We start from the raw sequence: 15441 nt of genomic DNA, 5'->3' as shown, positions 1-15441 counted from the left end.
TATCAAATTGATTTATTATGATAACCAGCATAGCCAACTATCCATCAGAGACCAAATGACGAGTATATCTTCGTCAGAAACAGTTGAATATGAAAATAAATAGAAAAAAAAGATTGTTTATTTGCGCAAAAGGAAAACAAATAATACTGGTAATGAAAATTTTATGCAAATGCAAAATTCCAATCTCAAAGAAAAAATGCAACAAAAATAAAATAACAAAGACAAATCTAAAATTTAAAGAATATACCAGGAAACATGTACTTGTTTAATGCTTTAGTATCTAATAGTAGGCATTCCATCAGTGGGATCATATTGTAAGTTCAAACTTATTGAATCTGTATTTGTTAAAACTTCCTTGTTCACTTATCATACTCACACATCGGATCGATGTTAGATTAATGTAATGTTTTCTATACGTTTAAAGTTATCTATAAAATATTTGTGTTGAGAATGAAAACAATTTTCAGTTATGAATAATGTAGGATTTGTATTGTTATATATTTTGTTCCATGTCTTTCCCATGATCATCAATAATGCCAGTGGTAAGTTAATACAAATATATTTTGAAAGTTACATTTGCAAATAGTTAGACAATATTTAAACACTTTTTCGGTTAAAGAACTCTCAGGGAATATCCGGACTTAGAAGTTAGAACTTTTCTAAAATACTCACATAAAAAAATACTAACTGTTTTTCTATCCATCTAATTGACATTTTTTGACGAAAATCCAGAATTAAGGAAACAAATTAAGTACAAGTTTTGACTTTCGATTTGAATTTTTATTTTTATTTTATTAGTTCAAGTTACCCACAGAAAAAATCAACGTGCTAGTCTTGTTTGCAGGTCTGTCCAAAAGTTTCCTTCTCAAGGCCTAACCGGCGATTACTAATCTACGCATGCATGCTTTGCATTCGACGACGCAGGTAATAACAAACGATTCAGAAAATTGTAAATTTAAGAAACAAATTCGAAGATTAATTAGAAGAACGTTACAGAAGAAATATTCGTGTAGAACAATGATTTTTAAACTGTATTTTAATTACTCTTTTATTTGAATGGTCGATTTGTAAACATACATAGATGCATTTATTATTGCAGAACTTACTGTTATTTACTACTTATTATTGTGATTTCTTTTATTGATGTTTCCAGCAGTCCATGTAAAGTATTTTCGACAACCAAGTACTTGGTTTGAAGCCCAGACAAAATGTCAGCATGCAGGAGGTAGATTAGCAACATATAAGGAAAGCACATTAACATGTGATAAAATTGAAGGTGACGTTGATTCGGCTAAAGGCTCAACATTTTGGACAGGAGAGTACACAAAGTCATACTGGATATCCAGGGAAGGTATTTGTAGTTTACATTTAATTTAAAGCATGTTAAAATATCTAAATGTACAGTGTTTAATTATTAAAAGTCATCTGATTAGACGATGGTCATACCTTTAAAAAGCAATAACAGGTTTGAAATATACATTTTAGATAAAGAAACCTGAAATTGGACAGTAACCCAATGCCATAACAATTACTTATCGAGGTCAACATACAGTCTTTATAGGTATAAAACCACTATCTCAGGCCCGGTCTGAAAGAACATACAAGAAAGTAGTGCATATTTTAAACAAAAAAAAGTTCCTATGCATATATAGCTGTTTCTTTGTATAATAGGGGGAATATTTGGGTAGTTTCGGTATCAAATGAAAGCTAGAGGGCTTGGGATCACTGTAGAATCCTTGGTGGAAGATTTATTTGAATAATAAAGATGTATATGAAATTTTTATAGGAGAGCACATTAAGGTTGTTGGTCAGATCAAAAGTTCCTGTTTTTATAATATAAACTTCCGGGAACCAATACGCTCTAATATGCGATTAATGGTATGTCGACTTTTTCAGCACAGGTACAGTTTTACATGAAATAACTGGCACTTTATTTTAATTCGGGACAAAGTAGCCATAAATGGTTGAAATGGCAGAATTTAACATAGAAAGCAATGAGGCTATATGAATTAGTGGTTTTATACCCCAATAATTCCTTAAAGGATAAGCATACATAAATGGTGTAGAAGTTAGCATGCGTGAGAAACAGAAAACATGAGCATTGATTATACAAAATATCGTTCTTATTACGGAAAATTACACGCATAACGTCCCGCAAAAAGTGACGCTTTGTGGGAATTCGAAACGTTTAACGTCAAGCAAAGAGAGGTAACTCCCTTGAAACTGCATCGGATGCCCTTAAAAGCGAAAAACCGTCTGCAGTAATTATTTCATAGAACAACACCATAAACAGCAAAGAAAGACACGATTCTGATATACAACTACCAATCTATAGTAGGGACATACAATAGTTACCCAGGAGATTACCCAATGCTCGAGGTCTGATATTAAATTAGGGCTGATAATACATCTAATATGAGAAAAGTCATGTTATGATCTTTTTTATCATATGCTTGAACAATGTAGAAAAATAATATTTGATATAATGATCCTTTTAAGTGGATCTCAAGTACAAGTTCAAATCTTTTTATCACATACTCTGCAGTAAAAAAAATACAAACAAAAACTATTTTTAAAATTTCTGAAAAAATGCATTTTATTGTATCATTCTTTTTTCAGTACAGGTGTATTTTCCGGAATTCGACGAGTGACGTCGAGTTGACATGCGATAACGTTACGGAAAGGCATGCAATAATAAAGAAGAATTTATAAAGTTTCATATCTACCCGGTATTACGGAAAATATACAATTTACATAAATTAATGCCATTATCATACTATAAAAAACTATAAGTTATTTGTCCTTAGTATAGGAAAAAGGTAATTTTTGCTATGCCCGTGTCTGTAGTGACGTTTTGGATATCACTGAGCGTAATATACTGATTACTGGGAATAAGTCAGGAATCTCTTTATCATAAATTACTTAAAACCTTTACTAAATTCGAACATAAAAACAAAGATTGATTTAATGTTGACATTAAGAGACCTCCTCACAAAGAGTCGTTCAAATCTCATCGTCCTTCGGGGATCTTAACATTCATTTTTCAATTGAGCGCACATATTATCTCTTTCTCAGATATGAAGTACATTTACCTGCTTTGGTGTATCTGAAATGCTGATAACCAGTAGAGTTTTGATGTATAAATAACGGTTTATTGATCCCGCCCCAAAAATGAAAGGAGCATTTATAGCAAGCACGAGGAAGTTTTAGACGGCCTCCAAATACCATGAGAGACAAACTCAGTTGATATAATATGCACATTCACGGTTCTAAAATATGTCGATTCCTGTATTTTAGTATTTCACAAGGGCATGTTTTTTTTATGACTGTTGATGATGTCCTTACACTTAATCCATTGGTTGTTTGATGCGTGCTGATATATATTAAAGTATTCGATACATGATTTTTTTATTAGTTGTTATTGACTTTGAACAAGGCTGAGCTATCAGTAACTACAAATACTCTCAGATCTGTACTTAATGCCTGTCTGTTGGTGGGATGTGTTATTACACTGCCATATCCGGTCTGTGTCTTTTAACTTGTTTTTCTCTTTTTATCGATCTGATGAGTTCAGCCCTTTTCAACTGATGGTTATACTAGTAGTTTGTTCATATGTTGTACTGTTACACAACTGACCCAGGTTAGGTTTAGACCCTACAAACATGATTTCCCATGCCATAATCTGTATTTACCTGTCCCAAATCATTAGCCTGTAATTCAGTGGTTGTCGTTTTTTGCTGTATATCATATTCGTATTGAGTTCATTATTCAATTACTTAAAAAATGCCTTTAGTTTTTACGTTTGAATTGTTTTACATTTGGTATTTCAAGGCCAATTAACGCATAGCGGGTTATTGTCGCGAGGTGTAAATTTTCCCTTATTTTCGCGGATAGAACAAAATCGTCAAAATAAATTCCGCCAATTTAAAAGTGTTCGTGATAAGGTATGAATAAAAGTTATGAATCCGCCAAAATAATAACCGTCAAACTATTCCGTATACCTCATTTAATGAAAATCGAGAAATTTTTTACCAGCATAAATAATCCGATATATGGTATAATGACTATGCGTATTGGTTTTGCCTCACGGTGACCCTAAGTTATAAACGTCTTTGTCGTAAGGTCTCTGATGGGGAGCGGTCTTATTGTCTATCATAACTTATCTTCTTATTTATATGTTACTGTTCTTTAGTGAAAAGACATTAGAAAACAGAATAATGAGTTAGTGTATGGTGATATGTCTTACTGTAGGAACTAACACGTTAATAATCCGGCTCAGCATATCGAATCATAATCATTCCATTAATATTTTTACTCGTTTTACATTTGCACTTCATTTTTCAAAAGGTGTCTAACAGCCATCCATAATCATTTATAAAACTTTAAATATTTGACAAAATATTCTTTGGAAAAGGCAGAATATTCATTGGTTAATCAAGTCTGACGTTTGGTGTTGTCAGTTTTTTAGGACGTCTCCTTTTTAATTTTCTTTTTAAGTTGGTATTCGTGTTAATACTTTGTATGTTCTTATAGGTTGCTACAACATTACAAGGACAACAGATGTTTCCTGGCTATCATTGTCAGAGTGTTTTGCACTATGCAGAAAACAGAATATTAGCCTCCATCGTTTTGCCTACAGACTTAGAGTAAGTTATAAAATTAAAACACGATACATTTCTATCCTATTTCCCTTGCCGTCCAAGTTTGAAGAAATTGAATGAAAGGTTTTGGTCAATATATACATTGCACAACGCCATGTGTTTTTTCGCTGACTGCCTATGACGTCTGCATACACTAAATACATTGAATGTTAGATAAAGGCAACAGTAGTATACCCCTGTTTAAATTCTACTCATCAATAGTTTAGTCTTAGACGCATGATTGTTTTTATGAGTTATGACCCTGTCACGTCCACTCTGTGTTTAAATTAGATGTATTTTTCTTTGAACTGATCTGATGAATTAAGCCCTTTTCAAATGATATTAATAGTTTCTCCTTATGTTGTAGTATTAAATCACGATCCCAGGTAAGGTGGTGAGGCTTTGCACGCCTTCAAACTAGGTTCATCCCGCCTTAGTCTGTGTGTGCCGGTTTCAAGCCAGGAGCCTGTGATTCAGTAATTGTCATTTGTTACTGTGTATTATATTCGTTTTCTTATATCATTGTGTACCTATATCAGGCCTTAAATTGTCTTGTTTGAATTGTTTTACATTTGCCATTTCGGGCTTTTTATAGCTGACTATGCGATTTGAATTTTACTCAGTGTTGATAGCCGTACGATTATCTATTTGTTAATTTTTGTGTCATTTGGTTTCTTGTTGAGAGTTGTCTCATTGGCAATCAGACCACATCTTCTTATCCTTATATGTAAGCTAGTTTAGGAGTGCGGGATTTCATCGCTGTGCTAAAAACCCATTAGTGGACTGTTTTTTGTTGTTTTTTTGTTTCTTTGTCTCATTCTCAATTTGACAAGCCTGATATGAAAATGTGTTCATATAAATATCTTATTCGGTTTAGTGTTTTATATATATATATATATATCTATGTTGAATCCGTATTTTCAGGAACTGTATTGTCTTAACCATGATTGTTGTGATGATTACATGTATCAGCCTCTTTTGACGTTTGAATCCAAAGTAAATGAATCATAAATTGAACATGTTGAAAGCTCTTCGTTTTATTTACAATATATATTCTTGTCTTTAGTCCCGAAACCTAAGTCAGGTATATCACATTAGTTAATAATAATAGTTAATAAGACTGCAAGCACAAATGACACATTTCATGCAGTAGACAATCTGACCTTAAACGGAGTGTCGAGGTCACCTTGTATCGATGCTATCAATTGTGATGTGTTTTATCTATTTCTAAAATAATTTTTTCTCGAAAGGGGCGAATAGGATCTAATTCAGAAACACCCGTCATGTACCAGTTAATATTAGCAAACGTTATATCCTGACTACCAATATTGCATTTCTAATCATTTTGAATATAAACTAATAACTCTAATTCTTCGACAATTTAACCCTTTCTGCACCCATTGTGTAAAGACATTTAATTAACGTGTGGTTCGTTTGATCTCAGTTCTTCATAGGCTAAAATCAGATTATGACGTCGAATTTCCTTGCTTCTTTCTGAATTTCCTATAGTGACGGCATGAAAAAAGCGACCATGCCTGATGACGTCACATAGAAAGAATTCATCTTTTTGCAGATCATTCAAAAAGAAGTAATAACTTTTCCGGCATATTGTTAGAAAATCATCAGAGAAACAGATTCCACCACTAAATCTCGACAATTAAATTTTAAATATTTAAAATGCTTGGCGAGACTCGCGTTTTAAATTTGAATATTCAACTGTTTCAAGTGAATAAATATCGTATCACACTCGATTCAGTGGTAGAATCATTATTTATTGTAAGAAATTTATAATTTTTTATGTAATCTTTGATATTTAGAAGTAATTTATATCAGCATACACATATTCGTACATTTATAGGACCAGAAATGTGTTTGCTTACACAACAATGCACTGATGACACTACACGAAAGTCACAACTGCAGTGAATTTATTAAGTTAAAGAAGGCATACTTCTCATACGAAGGTATGTTTTACTTACATAGAATTTTCATGACTTTATAAACTATGTATCACCTGTTTTTAATTTGACATAAAAAGTAAAGGATCATTGCATTGTTTTTAATTCAGGCAATTCAACAGCATTTATTTAAAAAAAAATCGTTTTGTCTTACCGTTTCCAAATTTGATTTGATCATGCAATGATCGTTTTAAACCGCATGATCCTACACATAGGGATAATCTTTCACATGCAAAAGTTCCTATTGCTAAAGGTTTTGAACTAAATGTCCGAATAATGACAATCTAATTAAAATTAAAGGATTTGATTTTAATTAGATTGGAATTATGACTTTCACATGGAACACAGCGATACAATTTATAACATTCTTGTTTATTCAAAACCTAATGTATTCGAAAAAAAAAGGAGTTGTGGTGTGTATGAAACAAATTACTCGGAGAACAAAAAAAGAACGTAGATGGAAACAATTAGCAAAATGTCATGCCTTTTTGTGATTTATTTTAAAGGCTTGGGAATGACCAAATGTGAATCAATTCAAGCAATTCAAATTTATTGCTATGATTACGAGACAAAATTGCTACTACACTATTTTTCAAATTTGGTAATCATAAATTGGGAGGGTTTTGTCTCGAGAATTTGAGTCGTATGGGATTTTGTCAGGCTTCCCGTTTCACGAAGTATACTTCATTAGCGTTATTGGCATTATTTAATCAAAATTTCAACCATACTTCTTTTAGGAAAGCAGTTATAGCTTCCAAATCTCACGACGGCTACATCAAACTATTGGTAGTGATAAATCATCCACACCATATGTAGCTCGACACGAAATGTTGGGAATCTGGAAGTAGCGAACATAATAATCCCAAGTAACAACAAAAAGAAACGCTGAAATAACAAATAACGAAATAGATAAATAAAAAATAAAACATTTAACGTTTCGAGATTAATGATAATGAGGAACATTTTTGAAATTGAGTCGATCAGATTGCCGATTGCGTTGAACTATAAATAAAGAAGACACTTTTTTGTTTTGTTTAGTGCAAATATAATTTAAGTTGGTTAATTGAAACATGTGATGCCATTAAAACAAGTTAATTATTTGAACGACAGAATTGCTTGACTATTGGGTGCAAGCAATACCATAATGCATATTGGACACATATTGCCTTTTGTATCGGTGGTGTACATTTACATCATGATTTATCTTTTGAATATTTTGTTTTAAAGTTGAATACTAATTTACTTTTAGTTGTGGCGTTGAACCAGTCCAAAGATAGTTGTGCCTATTTTGATTGTGAACAAAACCAGACTTTTCCATCTTCTTGCAAGGACAAACGGGTTGCATTTTGTGGTAAATAACTAGTAAATGTTTATAGCATTAATATTGTGTTTATCTGGAAGAGGTCTTTTTCTTTAACTATATACACTCGGGAAAAAAGTTAAACCCCAATAGATTTTTAAACGAATGTTAAAGATTAATTTACAGAGCATGCAGTTATTTGGTGAAAACCTTAGTCACGAACAGTACCTTTACCAAGTTATAAGACTGAACCATACATTTTTCAAATTTTATGCTTATTTTTATAACAGGAGAAAGCAAGAAAAATATTTAAGGGACCATTTTCACTTATAATAAATGTAAAATCAAAATGAGAGTAAATATCGATTATGAATTCGTTTTGGTAAAAAAAAACACAATTTTGCCCAATAAAGTCGAACAGATATGTCTGGTGTCAATGCTATATTGTCAATTGACTTCGAATAAAATATCTTACAATCCAACTACTATAGAACAACAATTAAGCGCTGTCATCTCGAAAGATTGGTCTACTTGTATCTGTAAGGAACCTTATGTTTACAATTTTAGGGAAGACACTTTCGTTTGGAGAATGGTTACACTGTAAGGAATATTCCAAAAAGTAAAATTGATGGTTCCTACTTTTCGTCCGAGTGTATATATGTAATACAAGCAAAAGACCAAAAATGAATTTTCGTGTATATTTTTACTCTTTTCAAAAATGTACGAACCAATTTTTACACTCGCTTATACTGTTTTATAAACGGGATTAACATTAAAAACTGTTATAAACCTATTGCCGTCACCTCAAGTCAAAACTCATGGTCAAACGACAGAGAAAACTCGGTCAAACGCAATTAAACACATGCTTAAAGGACATAGAAAACTCAGTCAAACGCCATAAAACACATGATCAAACGACATAGAAAACTTCGTAAAATGTCATTGAACACTTGGCAAAACGCAATAGAACACAGGTTCAAACGTTATAGAAAACTTTTTCAAACATCAAGGAACACGCTATCAAACGATTTTGAAAACTCTGTTAAAACGCATTGGAAAACTAGATAAAATGTCATAAGTACTTGGCCAGACGCCGTAAACACTTGACCACACACCATAGAAGACTTGTTCAAACGCTATAGAACGCTTGGTCAATCGCCACAGAACATTTGGTAAATGTCATAGAACACCACTCTACCAAACGTTTTAGACATAGAAAACTCGATTTAGCGCTCTTGAAAACTCGGTCAACTTAACTATTAAATCTAGAGTTGTATATGAATAAACTGGGATCTAACCGATATATCTGTGTAATGTATTATAATGCAAAAAGTAGAAAGTTATACGCGAGTTCCCAGCGGAGGCGGGTTAAATAGAAACATACTTAATGAATTTCGAATTGTATTCATATGTCCCTTTTCAATGATTCATATTATCTAGTGCAAAAGAAATGTATATGCTAATTGGTTGTAAAAGTGACAATGTTAATTCTACTACAGTGTAAACATATTTACTCCTGATTTAGAATGAGATCTGTTCATTTTACTCAGAATGATCTAATGGTATTTTAACATCACAAGAAATTCAACAATCATGAATGATCCGGTATTTGTTTTATATATACAGGTGATAGTACAAGCAGTTTATACTGGAACATGTTCCAAGAAAAATGCAGAAATATTGTCCTAGAAAATCTAAACACTACCTGCAAAATGCATTACGATGTAGGCTATAGAGGAGGTATATGGTTACCTATTCAAAAATTGACCATTCGGACTGAGATAATAGGCCGTAAGTATTCAAATTTATAATACAAAGGGAGTCTTTGAACTTTGTCTGAACTTTATATAGTGTGTCTCCAGCTTTAAATGACCTTTTGATTTCTTATTTGAAACTATAAATATATTGACCATATTTTCGTTATAACGTAAAACTTATTTTTTTCTAACCATATACTTCTTTCATAACACGAACTTCAATCGGTAAACATTACTTAGTGGGATGAATAAAACTTATGTTAGGTTACCACCAGCTATCAAAAACACAGTTAAAAAGGATGGACAATCTGAGCGACCCAAGTTCATTCGAGAAGGCGCACGAATACTAAGTAGCTACTATTTAAATTATGGTAACCAATATATTACAGTGTTGATATGTACCGTTATTGACTATCACGATCAATTATTATTGTCATGAACTGGTTGGAATGGATATGTTAATTCCGATACCCTGTGTGAAAAATTATTAACCTCTATGCACATTACACAACACACACTTAAAACATCTTTAAAAGTTCTTAGGTGACCAATTGCATATAAAACAAGTTTTAGTTTTACTGAATATAGCAAAAGCACAGAAGCAGAGCTGTTATCGCTGTTTTTTATTTAAATTTCACAATGAGGACTTATAGCATAAGTTGTGCATTTGAAAAAATGAGCAGAAATCTAATTCTTGGGTGGATTTAGTTGCACAACATTCGATAAATCAATATAATATAAATAAATTTAATCATTTACTCTAAATTTTGAATACCGTACCTGGACCTACAATGTATAATGGTTTACTGTATAAATTGTGAATTCAATGGAAAGTTGTCTCATTGGCACTCATACCACATCTTCCAATATCTATTTACAGCTACGTCCTAACATGACTATCGTTTTCATCATTTTCGGACAATAAGTCATTGCCACCTTTTTTTTATCGAGAAAACAAGTGTTACAAATTGGTCTAAAAAAAATCAGACGATGAACTTCCAACAATAAAGATTATGTACCGCTGGATTTTTACAAAATGAGGTTTCCAATTTCTAGTAAATACACTTTCAAATTCTAAACTTGACCACCTATGCCAATCAAGTGAGTACATACAGATCGTGTGTTATCTTAAGTCTGCCTCTATAATGTCAATAGATAACCCTTTACAGATAGCAGGTTTTATCTAATACTTATAGAAAATAATGGTATAATTGAACCCCATGATAAAATTATTTATACATATATTTATTCATTAAATTTGAAGAAATGTCGTAGCCGCGTGATATGACTTTTGTTATCAACTGCTTCCGGTTATTATCGCATGCTTTTCTGTAACTTTGTCGGATGACATTTCGACGTCATTCGGCAATTTCCGTAAAATAAACCTCACTGGTACGTTTATTTGTGTAAAACATAACAAAGTTGGATACAAAAATAATATTAGGAATCAGGAAAATTATTAAAAAATGCAAAACAAATATTACAACAAAAGCATCAAGTTTTAAAAATGGTTTTTGTTTGTAAGTCTTCTGTTGAAGTAAATGATAAAAAGAACATAACATGACATTTTCCATACCAGACCCCTTATCAGCAGCCCATGGTCAAAATCATCCATCGAGACTACCGGCTCACGGGCTGATATCATGACCTAGGGCTGATAAGTGGTATGATTTGAAAAATGTCATGTTATGATCTGTATATATACAAAGGTTCCTGACCGAAAACCCTCATTTATTTGATATATGTATTAAATAAGGCTACTGCATAATAACTAGAACAGAAACAAGAACGGATAGTTTTCATATTCTTGTAAGCAAAGCTTTCAAAGAGGGACGATAGATACCAGAGGGACAGTTAAACTCATAAATCGAAAATAAACTGACAACGTCATGACTAAATATGAAAAAGACAAACAGACAAACAGTATTACACATGACACAACATATCAAACTAAAGAATAAGCAACACGAATCCCACCAAAAAGTGGAGATGATCTCAGGTGCTCCGGAAAGGTAGGTAGATCCTGCTCCACATATGGCACTTGAAATTAAAGATTTGTAAATATAAATACGAACCATTTTTATCATTTTATTAAAAAAATATTTTATATACAGACAAAAAGCTCAAAGATGAACGCAATGTGTTTTTATTAATTCTTTTTAGTATAAAGAAATCAATTTTGAACAATATCTAATTTACTTTATAATAAAGTTTACCTATTGTGGTTTTACTTTGTACATTTACCGTTTAAAGATGAAATTTACAACGAAAAGGATGTTTCGGAATGCACATATTACCACTGTTATAACAAACAAAAAGTGCATCCAATGCATGTTAATACCACTTGCAAATCTATGACTGATGGATTTTTTTGTGCATTTGCTAAAAGTGAGTACATATTTATCAAACGAACTAAGAATTGAAAGCACAAAGATAAATGATAATGCATTAAATATAAACACGAAGTCTTTCATAAAAGTTAAAATTAGCCAAGCATTTATGATAAGTGAAGACATTGATAAGGAGGATTTTTCTCTTGCAGGCTAAAATAGCATAATGTACGTGCTAAATGAACATACGAAAAAAATAACACAGAATACATTTTTCTGAGCGAAATTTGTTCACGTCGGGTTTTATATTTTCTACTATAACTTGTATATGACAAACATTCCTGATTCTGTTTTTAATATTTTGGTATTACCAAATGAACAGCTGTTGTTTCATACTTAAGATATCTGCTACCTTATTAAAAAAATTAGATTAAAACAGTCATACATTCTAACCTCTTCTGTATACCCTGTTTTATTCATAGCGTATTCTAGCAATATGCTTCAACCAAATATAAATACATCAAAGCACAGCTATAAAAATTTCAGACACAAAAGATAGTTTGTAAAATATTTTGGAAAAAGCTTTCTCCTCAATATACATGACACACATAAAAAGTAAAACCACAAAAATACTGAACTCCGAAAAAAATTCAAAACGGATAGTCCCATATCAAATGGCAAAATCGATAGTTCAAACCTATAGAGCATCATTTTCCCAATTTGGTACAGAAATTTTCTTATGTAGAATATATATAAAGAATATGATTAAAAAATATGAACAAATTATACAAAGGCCAAGATCGTTCAACCAACAGTAAAATATTTTTGTCTGTAACATATACATTCAGTATCGATACATTTTATAGAAACCAAATCATCTAATTAATCAACAGGTGGTAATATGGTGTTAATGTACATGAAAATCTTTAACCTATTATATTTTAAATATGATGCATTTTCAAATCAATATTATTAAGATATCAAAGCTTTTTAAACATGTCTTATTTATAAAATCCCTTATTATCTATCTTTTTGCTAGATACAGACTATTTGGATCAGGCTGTAACACCTCATACTGGTAACTTCTATACACATTCTTTTTCTCACTTCATGTATATTTCATGCGCATTTCAGTATCATTTCAGTAATTTTTCACTTCAAGAATAATAAAAATTGCCATGTCAATTAATAAATTACATACTAAAACGAGGTTAGAGTCAAACAACAGTTTCTTATGATATAAAATTTCAATTTCTTTTCAACACAGTTTGTAATCAAGATAGAAAACAATGTAATGGGAGGTTGGCAAAAATTTAACAATCCATTGTCACTTGTTTAACCATATGAAAGAAGTTTGATGTTGCTTGTTTTAAATCAATATATTGTTCTACAAAATCGAAATTGATTTTACAGATATTGATGTCTTTGCCTAATTTGATTAATTTTATGTTGGCCAATTTACTGCTCACGATTTAAACTTATTCAGAAACTTTCTTTTTATTCTCACAATATTCATTTCGAATTTATAGGTTACAAAACGATAGTTTAAAATGTCAACTGTACACCTTATTCTCATTAAAATACTGTCGGTATTGTTCATCGCTGATTTATGTATAATATAAACTCGTCATTGATACATACTATAATTTCTGATATACTTATTGTACAGGTATAATCATAGGAGGAGTCATAGGCACCACAGTACTGATTGTCGTCATTGTTTTGATTATAGTTTATAAATTCAGGTACGTTTCGTGTATGAAAAAAAGTAATGCGTTAGTGATTTCTTTATATAATCAACCAAATATCTCCCTCATGAAAATTTCTGAACCCGACAGTGTTCTCTGAAAGAGGGTTGCTGCTTACAAGGAAGCTAGTGTACCAAGAAATCCAAATGGTGAAGTTGAAATCATCTTTCCAAACACTTTACGGCAACACAATTACGAGTTGCTTAACCGTTATGGAAAATCTGTTTCACAAATGAGGACGGATATATTAAAATCGGCTTAACCACAATTCCCGTTATCTTTTAGACCGAGCGTCACCGGGTTTTAATTTTGAGCGAACGGGTGAAAACATTTGATCTTATACTACACAAAATATTTGGAAAACTAAGATCGTCACGTGCTATGGAGAAGAAGATTACGTATTTGCGGAACAAACATCATTTCGGCACTACCCTGCAGAATGACGATGACAGACACGCCTTCTATCTTAAAAATGACGTCATATTGGCGTTCAAAATTAACGACATTTTATTTATGAAAGACATGATTGGAGAAATGGCCTGATTTAATTGCTATGAAGTATGAGCAATCGTAAACACTCACTTGATCGGTATCATTTCTTTATTAACAAATAAGTAATAATAACCATTATACATCGAGTTTTGTTAATAAATAAAAAAAAGTATCACCATCCAAATATTCTTGTCACTTACGACACACATATCTCTCTCATAACTATCAATAGAACGTTTGAAGATTGATTGTTAAATTGTTTTTAGATAATTCTTACTAGTACGTATAACCTCGAACTTAATATTTTTAATAACGAATTTCACTCTTTCTTTAAATATTACTGTCGATTAAAAACAAAACTATCGAATAGTATATATGTTAATATTGTTCTTGTCAGGTGTAAAAACGCTCTATCAAAAAAGGCAAATGACAGATTGTTTGGATTTAGTAATGGACAATCTCCTACTTATAAAGAAGACCATAACACGGAGACATCCTCTACAAATAGTAAAATGTACAACAACAAACTGTACGATGAACAGTGTTTACCACCTTGCAAAATTGTTCCAGATGAAAGTTTAAGAAATGAAAAAGATAACAGAGAAGATTGCTCTCGTCCGAATGATGTTTATTCGACTCCAATGAAAACCAAGAATGTAGAACAATTTACACAAGAAGAAGATTCTAAAGATGGAATTGATGTCGAAAGCGAATATGACATACTGAATAAAACTCCACGATCATCAAACGACACATTAGAACACAATATATACGACACAACTATTGCATCGAGGTGTGAATCTGATCCAACTTACAATACAGCAACAAATAGCATGTCAAAGCGGAAAAACGATGATGACATGTATGATAGATTATAATAAATATTTGCCTATATTTACTTATTGTTGCGATCAAGTGATACTTTCACTTTTCTCTCTTTTTCTTTGGCTAATATAAATACATTTTATATTTTCCAGCCTTGCACTTCTATTGTATTTTTTTTGAATTTATATATTAAAGCTTTATTGTTTAATTTGTTAAAATCATGTTCTTTGATGGGTGTGATCTACATTGATATAAGGCGAATATCGAATTACGATAAAAAATAAAAATAACAAAAACTCCAAGGAATATTCAAGATAGAAAGTCCCTTATCAAATGGCAAAATCAAAAGCTCAAACACATCAAACAAACGAATTGAAAATACACGAGAAGA

At 31.6% G+C, this 15441-nt stretch overlaps 1 protein-coding gene across 1 annotated transcript; it reads left to right on the top strand.

The window, feature by feature from the left end:
* Positions 1-419: 419 nt before the first annotated feature.
* Positions 420-15229, top strand: LOC143055379 (uncharacterized). Its single transcript, XM_076228515.1, has 10 exons — positions 420-542; positions 1154-1351; positions 4534-4646; positions 6499-6604; positions 7848-7949; positions 9525-9689; positions 11909-12043; positions 13025-13063; positions 13655-13730; positions 14623-15229. Exons 1-10 carry the CDS (start codon positions 470-472, stop codon positions 15101-15103), a joined length of 1488 nt encoding a protein of 495 aa, XP_076084630.1. The 5' UTR covers positions 420-469; the 3' UTR covers positions 15104-15229.
* The last annotated feature ends 212 nt before the right edge of the window (positions 15230-15441 follow it).

Source organism: Mytilus galloprovincialis, chromosome 12 (assembly GCF_965363235.1).
Source record: "Mytilus galloprovincialis chromosome 12, xbMytGall1.hap1.1, whole genome shotgun sequence".
NCBI lineage: Eukaryota > Metazoa > Mollusca > Bivalvia > Mytilida > Mytilidae > Mytilus > Mytilus galloprovincialis.
Note: the sequence above shows the minus strand (reverse complement) of the source record. Positions and strands in the feature narration are given on the sequence as shown.

What these genes read in the sequence shown, in the direction of transcription:
- LOC143055379 (XM_076228515.1), top strand. Translation starts at nt 470, where the DNA reads ATGAATAATGTAGGATTTGTATTGTTATATATTTTGTTCCATGTCTTT. An exon ending in ATACTGGATATCCAGGGAAG is followed by an intron (nt 1,352 to 4,533) that starts GTATTTGTAGTT and finishes ATGTTCTTATAG; the next exon opens with GTTGCTACAACATTACAAGG. An exon ending in GTTTTGCCTACAGACTTAGA is followed by an intron (nt 4,647 to 6,498) that starts GTAAGTTATAAA and finishes GTACATTTATAG; the next exon opens with GACCAGAAATGTGTTTGCTT.